At 28.2% G+C, this 12529-nt stretch overlaps 1 protein-coding gene across 3 annotated transcripts in view; it reads left to right on the top strand.

Moving 5' to 3' along the window:
• Positions 1–12529, top strand: part of LOC129974902 (equilibrative nucleoside transporter 1-like) — a 96426-nt gene that overhangs the window by 82516 nt on the left and 1381 nt on the right. For all 3 annotated transcript variants that reach the window (XM_056087686.1, XM_056087688.1, XM_056087687.1), the window contains exons 9-13: positions 2849–2882; positions 4636–4706; positions 6890–7001; positions 8849–8934; positions 11728–11927. In XM_056087686.1, the coding sequence (XP_055943661.1) occupies positions 2849–2882; positions 4636–4706; positions 6890–7001; positions 8849–8934; positions 11728–11927 (503 nt within the window). The remainder of the gene's footprint in view (positions 1–2848; positions 2883–4635; positions 4707–6889; positions 7002–8848; positions 8935–11727; positions 11928–12529) is intronic.

Below are 12529 nucleotides of genomic sequence, written 5' to 3' on the forward strand. Positions count from 1 at the left end.
TCCCCTATGATGTTCAGTTTCTCAGCTCAAATTAAAAGTAGAGATTCCTCCAAACTGAACTGATCATTACCATCATTCAAAAAATTTCAAATGAAGAGTAATTATTATCAGGAGTTATTTTTTGTATGTTTTTTTTTCTTACAATAAGCAAAAATATAAAAACTTTCAATATAAAAATGAGTAATAATAATATAAGAGAATAAATATATGAAAAGTAATGAGCTAGAGACCATTTTGTAATTATATTTTTAAAAAACTATTATTTTTAATACTTACGATTACGATTATAAATTATTTAACAAAATAACCATTGAAAAAGTATCTTGGTTTTATATTAAATGCTATAAATTGTCTCGATCATTTATCTACAGTAAATACATATCATTTAAAGAAAGAATAGATTTAATTTTTAGAAAAATTAACTTCTAAGGAATTACATTTTGAAAGCAATAACACAGTGAAAGTGGAAGGAATCTGGGCCATAATATAATTTTTTCACTTCTATTCGTTATTATTGGCTCTGAAAAGCTAACTGGCATTCGCGACATGATATAATTTTTCTCTTCTTGGAGATATTTCATTTTTAAGAAATGTACCATAGAATTATTAGGTTTTTTTTTTTTTTTGTTTGTTTCCATTTCGCAAATGACTAGATACGACACACTCTTACTCTAATTATTTCTTGAGCCGCTGTTTAAAAGTTAACTTGTAGCAAATTTAAGAGTTTCCTAAATAGAAGATGTAGAATTGGAATTCGTTGTAGAAAAGAAATTTACCTTTGTTGTTGTTGTGTTTATAATGGCACTTGCCATGGATAAACTCACTGACGAAGTCAGCGATTTTATTTATTTTAGCGAAAGAGCGTTTCTTGTTTTAGTAGCGCCAACCGTACGTTTTAGCTACTCACGTATCACATTCGCTTGCACAACCCCTTTTTACATGGGGGGGGGGCACATTTACACATCTCACAGATAGAACAGATGAAGAACAAACATGTCTGAACCATGACGCCCAGAACACCGGGAAGACGCGCTACCCGTATGCCAGGACGCCGGCAGTTTACTTTTAATAGAAAGAATTAGAAACCCCATTTTATGAATAAAAATTTAACTGCCACGTTATCATTTAACTATTGCAATGGTTCCTGGAGAATTTTTTTAGAGTGCATTTATATATATACACACAAGGTGTCCCAAAAACCTTGAACACGGATTTTTATTCCTTAAATATTGATTATAGACGCCGGTTTTGAGACACCTTGTGTATATATATATATATAAACGCACTCTAAAAAAATTCTACAGGAACCATTGCAGTAGTTAAATGATAACGTGGCAGTTTAATTTTTATTCATAAAATGGGGTTTCTAATTCTTTCTATTAAAAGTAAACTGCCGGCGTCCTGGCATACAGGTAGCGCGTCTTCCCTGTGATCTGGGCGCCCTGGTTCGAGTCCCGGTTCGGGCATGGTTGTTCTTCATCTGTGTTCTATCTGTGAGGTGTGTGAATGTGCCCCCCTGTAAAACGGGGTTGTGCAAGCGAATGTGCGAGTTTCATCTTCGAAGCTAATGCAACCCTTTCCGTGGTAACGCGGACACGACATCATTATTGATTATAGACATATACTGTAAATTACAAAGTTGCGTAAAAAAAGGTGCAAAATGTTATGAAATCGATTAAAATGTTCAGGGGATTAAACTTAAAAAAATACAAAATTTAAATTTTTATAAGGACCCCGTACAAAAAATTTCCAATGAATAAAATGTGCTCCATCCTTTAATAAAGTCATGTGCAAAATGTCAGAATTATTCATGAAAACTCTCAAAGATATGTTAAAACAAAGTTGGTGCAGGGTCAATCACAAATTAACATGCAAATGTTTACAGCTTCAGTACAGATGACGCGACGCAGAAATGCCTCCTAAGGAAATAAAATATGCTTGATATCTTTAGTTTTAAATACAAATTTTAAAATCTATGCTTCCTGAAAAATACTTTGAAATTTTATATCATGAATTACAGAATATAACTTAAAAATAGCACAGTCAATGAACTTGTAAAAAAACTTATGAAATCTTTCCTTTAAGTAATATTTCCTTTATGTAATCTTTCCTTTAAGTTATTATTTCTACACATTTTTCATACTTTTGAACCAATAAATAGCAAAATTATTATTTATTTATTCAATCATTACTTTCTTTGTTAATTTGTGTACGACCCCTAAAACACGAACATCCGACTTGATTTTACCTTTTTGCGAACTCATATCCAGGTATCGAAAAGTGGTTTAAGTCAGCATTTATGTAGTTTCATATCTTTGAAACTTTTTGCGATAAATTGCTGAAATTTTGTACATGGCTTTATTAGAGGATGTGGAACATTTTACTCATTGGGAATTTTTTTTTTTGTACGGGGTCCGTGTAAAAATTTAAATTCTGTATTTTTTAAAGTTTAATCCCCTGAACATTTTAATTGATTTCATAAAATTGTGCACCTTTTTTTACGCAACTTTGTAATTTACAGTATATGTCTATGATCAATATTTAAAGAATAAAAGCTGCGGTCAAGACATGTGATTTTGAGACACCCTGTATGTATATTATTTAAATTATAATAATTATTATTCAAAGTTACGAGATTCATCCTTATACTGCTTTTAAATGCTGATGTAATTAAATTAAATTCTTGATGGTTTTAGATTTCATTAAGTATTATAATTTACTATATTACACAATATAATTTTATACTAAATGCTAAAGAGTAACGCTGAACCCAATAATAATCATCTATATAAACAAAAATTATTTCCCTATATTGCTTAATGTTTTATTTATTTATTTTTCATTTTAGGAACTATATCATTACTACATGTCCAAACAAACATGTGAGTACCTTTATGAAATAATCAAGAATCTATGTACTTTTTTTTTTAAATTTTGATTCAGTATTAGGTTTAAAAAATAACCAAAAATTCTTACAAGGAAAAAAAAATGTGCCTACATGGATTTCGATGAAACTTTTAGAGTGGAAGTGAATGCCATGCTCTTTGTATCCATCTGATAATCGTAAAAATCTATTGCAAAGTAAATCTATAATTAGATGGTAATCATCGAATTGAAATTTGTTTCAGAAGAAGCCTTCCATCTATTAAGTAATATTAAAATTAAATAAGAATAATCGTTTTTATTAATTTTTATTTCCGTTTATCAGAAATATATCTGAATACAAGACAGTTGATTGGGAAAGCAGGAGATCAATTTACAATGCATAATTATTTTATCTAAATATGGAAACCATGAGATGATTAAATATCAACAATAAAACAAAATGTTGCAATAATTTAAAACATGAATATTAAGAAAATGTTACAGAATATTTAAAAAATTATTCAAATTATAACAAACAATTTCATCGTAAAATCGTGACATGCGTAATGGATATAGAAAATACCATGGGTTTTCAGAATCAAAAAATTCATTCAAACATTTGTAACCTTAATGTTTTGAATCCCTTCTCGTAAACATCTTGTCAAATGCTTATTATTTGCATTAATTTAAAATATCAACTACATTTTAAAGAGTAAGGATAAGATGAACATCGCATTGCTTAATGGAAATATCTGGCAATTCTTATTTCTTGTATTAAAAAACAGAGAGAGAAAGACTGCAAGCCAGAATGATGCTTTGTCGCATTCCAACTCTAACACTTCCTCAGAATAAGTATGAGTACTTTATAGTAGCAAGCAAAATTTCATAAATCAGAATAAATTTTAAAAATATTTTTTTCAAAATAAACAAATTAATTAAATTAAATTAAATAATAAAATAAAAAAGGATTGCCACTGTGATAAAAAATTTGTTGCATTAAGTTATACATATATCAGTTACTCAAGGTAGGGATCATTTAGATAAAATGTCATGTTTACACTAGAGCAAAGCTCCTGAAAACAAAGAGATATTTCTTCTTAGTGACAGGCAAATGATCCTACGGAGCGCCAGTAAACGATTTATATCCAACTTGAGTCATTTAAATCACTAGTTTAGCTTTTATAGGAATTTATAACTTTCTTGATGCGAAAAACGTAACCAAAATACGAGTAAACTTTAACCAAAGTTTATTGCAATTGTAAGCTCCAGCAAATTAGTTTCGATAAAAAAAATTGCTAAGTAATAAAGAAATAATACAATGAATAAAATATCGTAAGACTTCTATACTAATACGAGTTATGTGACTATTGAAATTTGAAGCCTAAAAATATTTTGCTGAAGAAGCTATTAAGAGACCAAAGTACAAAAATATCTATTGAAAATTTTAGAGAGTGTTATTCCGGAGAGCTAGCTGGTTGCTAAAGGCTACTAGTTAATAAAATAAAGACAGAAAGACATTCATGCTTGAAACACTATCATGCTGTGATATTTCAGAGAATCTAATTTTTTTCGAATCTCTAATCCACAGCGAACGAATTCATTTTTCTAGCCCCCCCCCCTTCTCTCCATACAAGGGCTTCAACATTAAAACATCAATGGAGCTATTGTATTCATATTTTCTATATTCAATTTTTTTTCAATTCAAAATAAAAAGTAATTATTAATAAATATATTTCATTTCTTTCCTTTTTTTTTTTATTTCTTTTGCAGCGATGATAAGAAAGAAAGACCAACCAAAGGAAAATATACATAGAGTCTCAAATTGGGAAATTTTTAAACAAGTAAATATTCCATTTTTGATTTCTTACCAAAATCATATTTTAAATTACTTCTTCAACTAAAATCAAAATAAATAAATTATTTTTGATTAAATGAACTGAAATTTTTTCCATGAAACTATGTCAAAATGAAATATTTAGGCAGTAGCTATATATTCACTACTCGTTCAGCGCACCGAAAAAGCTCGAAATTTTGCAACTCAGAGTTGATTTTTTTAAATGAATTCGCCATAGTTGTTTAATATCTATATTAAAAAATAGTAGAAATGTAACTTATTACGTTTCAATTGTTATAATACCGTTGTAATTGTCAATGTTGTAGCTAATACCATTTATTTAGCAGAATTTTACTAAATAGAACAAAATGCTCTACAGTATCGCTACAATATATTCACGATATAGTAAAGCATTTAGAATATTAAATCACTTTGTAAACATAAGATACAATAACTTTTTATAAATAAGTTTTAGACTTATGAATAGAGTTATATCATGTCTTTGAGAACAAAACACCACTCTTTGAACTAGATGAGTGAAATTTGGTATTTGTTTTTTTAACACTAAATTTGTAGATTTCTATCAAATTATGAACAAAATGCACTCAAGAGTTAATGTGTCTGTCCGGTTGTTTAAATATAAGTTAATACTATAGCTACAAAGAGCTAGACAAGTAAGATTTAGTATTCGGATTTAACATCAAAAAATGTAAATAAATACCAAATTTGGAACCAAATCTGTCAAGGGGTTGACCATCCGTTGATTTATACGCTCATAAGCATGTAATAATTAAAAATCTCAGTGCCTTAATATGAAATTCGGCATGTGATTTTGTAACTACAACTGTGAATTTTAGTTTCAATCCCTCGGAAAAAAGACGTCCAAAATACATATATGATTTTCTGGTCTTGTGTATTAACCACGTCCCAGTGATTAATCGCCAAAGATCGCACGCTAATAGAATCTTTTGTAACTATTGTTCGCCAATTTTATACGGTTAATAATATGCAAGTGTATTTATCATAGAGTATGTGAGAAAGGTTCGAAGTGACCACTCCCGCTGGTTCAACTATGAATTTCATATTAAAGAATATTTAATACTTTTAAAACATTTAAAGAGTTTTTTTCTTTTTCTTTCTTTGAGTCTGAAAGAACTTAACACCTTTAATACCTTTTATTTGTGTTGAGCCCCCATTTACTAAAATCTAAACGAGAGATGATCGAAGATTTTGATAGAATGAGCTCAAAATAGTGTGAGTAATAATAGTCTAGTAATGAGTGCTGCGTTAGCACTGCGTGCACATCGAATAGGGTCTTGTTAGAAAAATTGCAATTGACGAGGGAGGGGGGGGGGCAGAAACAACTTTCTCTCTCCCATGGAAGCTGTCGACGTCAATCAACTGCTGGTTCTGAAATATATTGCATATATAATTAGAAATAGTGTGCATTTCGTTTTGAATCTAAATGAAATAAAAAGTAAGGAAAGGTTGTAAAATGACGATACAGTACACTCCCGATTATCCGCAGAATTGGGTGGCGCGGCCGCCGCGGATAACAAAAATCGCGGATAATCCGAAATAAAGTTAAAAACGGGTATAGCAAAAGAGAAAACAGTCATTCCAACTTTGAAAAATCGTTTTATGTACAATAAAACGTAAAATAAACAGCAGGAAAGGTTTAACTAACGCTTAATATTTTAGTATATCACTCAAAACTAACCTAAAATGCATTTTGTTAATGAAAACAGAAAAGTGCTTTGTACTTACGAGAGGCGTCAAGGATACACAGAAAAATGAATACATATGTACTGTTTTAATACTGTAATGTATTATGTAATTACAAAAGCATAACTGTAAAACTACACCTTTTTGAAAAAATCAGCAAAAAAAAAACCTTTGTGTGGCAGGCGCGGATAATCGGGAATCTACTGTACTTAATTAGTTTATAAAAAAAGATGAAAATTAGGTTTAATACGATCGATCAGATGAATCAGTTCTTATTGCAGCTTTGAAAATCAGATACACAATTTTTTTAATTAATCAAAACATACATTTATGCTGAATTTATAACAGGAGATTTTTTTATTTTAAATTTCGAAAGATGAAATTTCGCTTCAATTTCTAAAAAGAAAAAACTCCTAAATAGAGTAAAATTTATTTACTAAAAATTTTTTTTCTCTCTCTAAATAGATATGGGTATATGCCCTCTCTATCGTGTTTGTCTTCTGGGTGACTCTTGCAGCACTGCCAGCTGTAGTCGTGCTGGTTCTTTCAACATCGACAGAACATACCATTTGGACAGGTAATAATTTCTTTATCTTCTTAGTTACAAATTTATACATAGCTGAATCTCTGCATCGCTATTATTTTAAATAATATTAATCCTTAAATATTATGCTCATCACATTGAAATTATTCAAGATATCTTCATTATTCTTTAAATATTAAAAATAATTACATATAAAAATGTTTAATAGTGGAAATCGGCAGCCATACATTAGAAACATATTTGATGATAAAATATCAAAAGCATAGATGTTCCTTCCATTAAAAAGTATTTCATTTTGCAAAAAAAATTTAATCGAGCTTTTTTTTTTTTTTTTTACTGTCGCCAATTGCATAGGATTTTCAGAATTGATTCTACTCTAATGTATTCGTTCAAATGATGCGACTTTATGGCGTAGGGAACATAAAACTGTACATTCCATTCAAACTTTCTATATTCGAAGAAATTTCTTATTGAAGTTTAAAACAGAAAAGGGGTTGATTTAAAATCATTTGAAGCAATATAAACGTTATCTATACTTATAAGTCACCTAGCGGAAAACAAGGTAAAACAATAACAACAAAAACCTCTTTCTGCAAAACCTTTTAAGTTCTGATAAACACCGTTTTAAGATTCTGGAGTTCTATGAAATTTATTTACTTGTTTGTTTATTTCCTTATCCAAGTACCCATTTAAAGACGAACAATTTACATCTGTATTATTATAGTTTCATAAAAAAAATTATAAACGTATAACTGCTTCCAAAATAATTCACGTTTTTGTTTAAGATAGGATAATTACCTTTTTTTCTATGTTGTCTTAAATGAATGAATTTATTAAAAAATTTTTAAAGTTTCTGTAAGCATATATATCTTGACGATAAGTTTTAGAAAAACTTTCTTCTCAAACATATTTATGTATTCAAAGTGATCAAAAAAATATCCTACCAATCTTGGTGGTTGGCAAATAAGAAATAAAAAAACGTATAAAAGACTTAAAATAATCTCAGTATTATGCAGACTGTTTATAAAATGCAGTATTAATAGCAAGCAAAATAAAACAAACAAAAGCTTGTCCAAAATTATATACCTTCCAAAATATATTCATATAAAATAAAATAATTACAATAAATTTTTGCTATAATAAAATTATGCATTTAAATGCGATACTTTTCTTTTATATTTTGTTGCAACTCAGCACTTACTCTCTTTCTGATCCACTTTTTTTTCAACTAATTGTTGTAGTTTATAATATAATGAGAATTTGCAACATGATTGCATCCACGGACTTTTACACTTAATATCCGGCATCTCATAGTTAAACTAATCACATTACTTTCCAATATATTGAAACTCAAAGTATGAATCGAGTTCTTGATGCTTAACATATCGTTTTCATATAAATTTAAACTTTGGATAATTTCCTACAACGTCAAATAACACTCGCATTAAACTTACGATTTTTTTTTTAATGTATTCTATTTCTAGTTGTTTTTTTAGAGTTAAACTGACGCGGCAAATTGTAAAATGATTCTACAAAACATAAATCTCTTTATATTGTAAACAGTAGATTCTGTCAAATATCTTTAAGCAGGAAAATTTATTTTGAAATTAGAATGATATTCGCACCTTATATTATCGATCGTACTTTATAAAAGCCCATTATATATATATATATATACCAAACACATATAAAGGATTTAAATAAACATTTTGTCTCCAAAAGAATTTTCTTTTGCTTGTTTTCTGAATGAAAAATCTATCTGCAATCATCAAAAAGCAAAATAACCAATACAATTTTCCCCATGCAAACAAGAACATTTTATTTTAATTTTTTTTTCATGATCTTTTTAGAATTTCTTGTGATATATTATTATATTGCAGGTCGTCTGTTCCTGCCAATGGCTTGTTTCTTACTGTTCAACGCAGCTGATTTTGTCAGTCGACTTGTAGCTATACGAATACCTATAGTAAGTTTAGTTTTAAAAAAGTATAAGAATCTTTAAAATTCTGTGCTAAATTAATAAATATTATATATATATATATTTATTTATATATATATATATATTCAGTTTATTTGCGTGGGTTTTTTTTTCCAAATATTTTTAAAAATATTTTCCGTTCACTTGATTTAACATTTCATTTTAACTTTTGAGTTGTGCGAATTTTTCTATTTTCACCCTTCACAGTCCACACCAGCATAAAATAAAATGCTAACTGAGCTAAAATTTAGGGAATTCTTCTGTCTGAAAAATTATATGAGGACATTCCTTTTTGCCAATTCTTGCTTTCTGCCTTCTTATTTGGAAATACATTACTATTTTCCACTAATTAAACCTAAAAACTTTCACCAGAATATAAAAATTGAACATTTTCTATAGTAATTATAGAGAAATAAAATCATTTCAAAAAGAATAGAATAAATTATCTGAAAGAACCCATCGCCTGCTTCCTTTAGGAAGAAAATGTACGATATATAAATAGATAGATACTGAAATTTACCACATATGTATATATTCGTAAAATGGAGCCTTCATATTTTTCATCTCGATTAAAAGGCTAAAAATTAATTCTCAACATTGAAATAATAATGATTATTGTGATGCTGAATATTGTATTGTATTGATATTGTAGCTTTGATAATTATTTCAAAGCTACAATAATTTGCATAAACATCTAATGCTGAAGTGAGTGCTCAGTAGACTATCGCATGTAGCTAGCTTTATTAAGTGATAATGCTTTAAAAGGAATTGTGCCGGCACGAGTTTAAATAATACTAATCCTCGAAGGAAACGCAAGAGAGATTATGTACAATTCAAAGAAAATTTGAACGAGGTGGAATGTAGCTTTGTGAAAGGGAAGTTGTCCCTTTAGAAAAATCGCAGAAAGAAAAGCTGTTAGCATGAATGGTTTAATGATGATCTAAAAGCCAAAATATCAAAATCTGGAAAGTTCTGAGCGAGCAAAAAAAAAGGGGGGGGGGAATTGTTGAATTTAGAGGATAGTGGATCATATTCGAAAGCGTCAGTTTATTAAATTCGAACTATCCTGTTCTGCAATTACATCCCCAAAAATTAGAAGTTATCTTTTGAAATGTGATGTACATTTTTGAAATCCTGTAATGCGAAGATCGACAGGATAATGTATTTATCAGCATCCTCAAAACTGTCTTAAGAAGTTTTGTAAGACATTCGATTAGACGTTCAACCTGAGCAATTCAATTATCTGCTCATGTGCAGAACTTTAATTTATCTCGATGTTGCATTGGCAATAAGGCTCTATAAAAGGTTTTGTAGAATATATGTTAACATAGATAATATGGTCCAAATATTATAAATTAAGGAGGAATTTCGAACGAAAGCATGACATCGCTCATTATTATCCCAATGATGTTGAATGCTGAAAAAATCCATTGAAGTATATGAATGGATAATCAAAGGCTTGTTTCAGCATGGATGTGCTAACCCCAGTACACTATTGCAATCTGACTTGCTTTTAGAGATATCATTCTACCATAGTCTCCAAGAAATGTTAAATAAGTCGGTATTCTTAGATAAATTTAAAGTTTTTTTGTTGTTATAGTATTAATAAATGATTTAAAGGAAATCACATTTTCTACATTAGAAACATAATAAATCGATAGAAAATAAATTAGAAGAGATCAATAATTTAGAAAACTATCTTCATTTTGTTCCTAAAAAAAATGAAAAAGTGTTTTTTTTTATTTTTTGTTTTAAAGGAATGTATGCAATAATTTTACTTTTATAAGTACATTTTTAATTAATAAAAGTCAGAAATTGCATAAATTAAAGAATTTTAACAATCAGTGACTAATTGATTAGTGATATAGAGTATAAGTATTCATATATTCTATAAGTATTCAGATTAATTAGGCATCCAAAAAGAATTTAATTTGAAACAAAATTCTTGTCAGTGAGAGAGGTATTATTAGCAGAAAAATAGTTTTCTTTGATTTCCATATCTTTGATGACTACAATATGCAATTCCTTCTTAATGCTGGAATGTTTTTTTCATTGATGTTTTTGTAATGGACATAATAACGGAATGTGGATAAACTGAATACTAATTGTTAAATTTGTAACAAAATTTCTATTTCAAATTATTTATATCACAAATATATCAATTTCATTTTTATTCAGCTGATGTAAATCTTTTAATAACGCTGTTGGTTCGTGAGTACTCACAAAGAGAAAAATAAGCAATTAATTGCAATTTAAAAATTTAATTTAAAACAGATATAGTAATTATTTATATGCAATATATTTTCAAGTATTTTCAAAATTTGACAATATTCTTTTTTTTTTTTAATCAATAAATGAAAATTTTTGAATGGAAAAATAATTTAACCCAAACTTACAATGAGAACTAATTGCACATAAATAAAAGCATCATAGTAAATGATTAGTTCCCATTTCACATATCATGCTCAGAACATTAACAATTTTCTACAAGAATAATTTTTCAGTAGTGTTTTAATTATTCACTCATTCTATTTTAACAAAGCAATATGACTTAAAAAAAGCAACTTATATTCTGCTGCCCATCTTTATTTTTTAGACAGATCTTCACGACAGATATTCTTATCTATACAAAATGAAACAAAATTGTGCATCAATAATTTTTTATAACACAGTCATTTTTTTTCAATCACAAATTTTGTGAAAAAACTGTTGGTAATATCATGTTGAAAGAGAAATCTGCAGTGAAATATTTCAAATAATGTACTAACTTATCTTTTTCAGCCATCAAAATTCAAGTACATCACATTACTACTCACCATACTACGTTTCGTATTTTTACCTCTCCTCATGCTATGCAATGCTCATCCACGTTCTCATCTACCCGTCATTTTTGACAGTGATGTAGATTTCATTGTCATCATAGTTTTCTTTGCATTGACAGGAGGTTACTTGTGCACAATAGCCCTCACACAAGGACCTAAGTAAGTCATATAAATCTATATAATCATATCTCAATACACTCAGGTAGCAATGCTTAAATTGATTTCCAATTTCTTGACCTTCTTAAATACAACTTTATTTCAATTTTCCAGTAAAAATAACAGATTAGAATGAACTTCATAAATTACTACTATAAAACATCAAGCATCAAAATATTGTTGATCAGAGTGTAATTTAAATCAGTATCTTACATGTAATTATAACTATAGATGAAATATTAAGTTAATTTTTATAAGAGCAAAAATTTAATATTATTTTATTATTTCCTTTGGAAGGCATTAAATTTACTTTAAACCTGAAAATCAGTAATTTTTTTAAAGCATGAAATTCATATACTTGTTTTTAAAAATATATCTCATGTTTAATTAATTTCTTTGGAGAAACTTTACAAGAAGCTCCCACTAATTTTATAGGCTTTCAGTGTCTTTAAAATAATACTTTTTTTAAATAAAAAAGATAACCTCAGAGGAAAATATGAAATATTTTGAGTAAAAGAAACAAAAATTACCAAAGGGGGAAAAAAAATTAAATGCTTATTTTAGAAAATCATTAGCTTATGAAGAAACATTGAAATTTTATTTCT

This window comes from Argiope bruennichi, chromosome 7 (assembly GCF_947563725.1).
Source record: "Argiope bruennichi chromosome 7, qqArgBrue1.1, whole genome shotgun sequence".
In the NCBI taxonomy this organism is placed as follows: domain Eukaryota; kingdom Metazoa; phylum Arthropoda; class Arachnida; order Araneae; family Araneidae; genus Argiope; species Argiope bruennichi.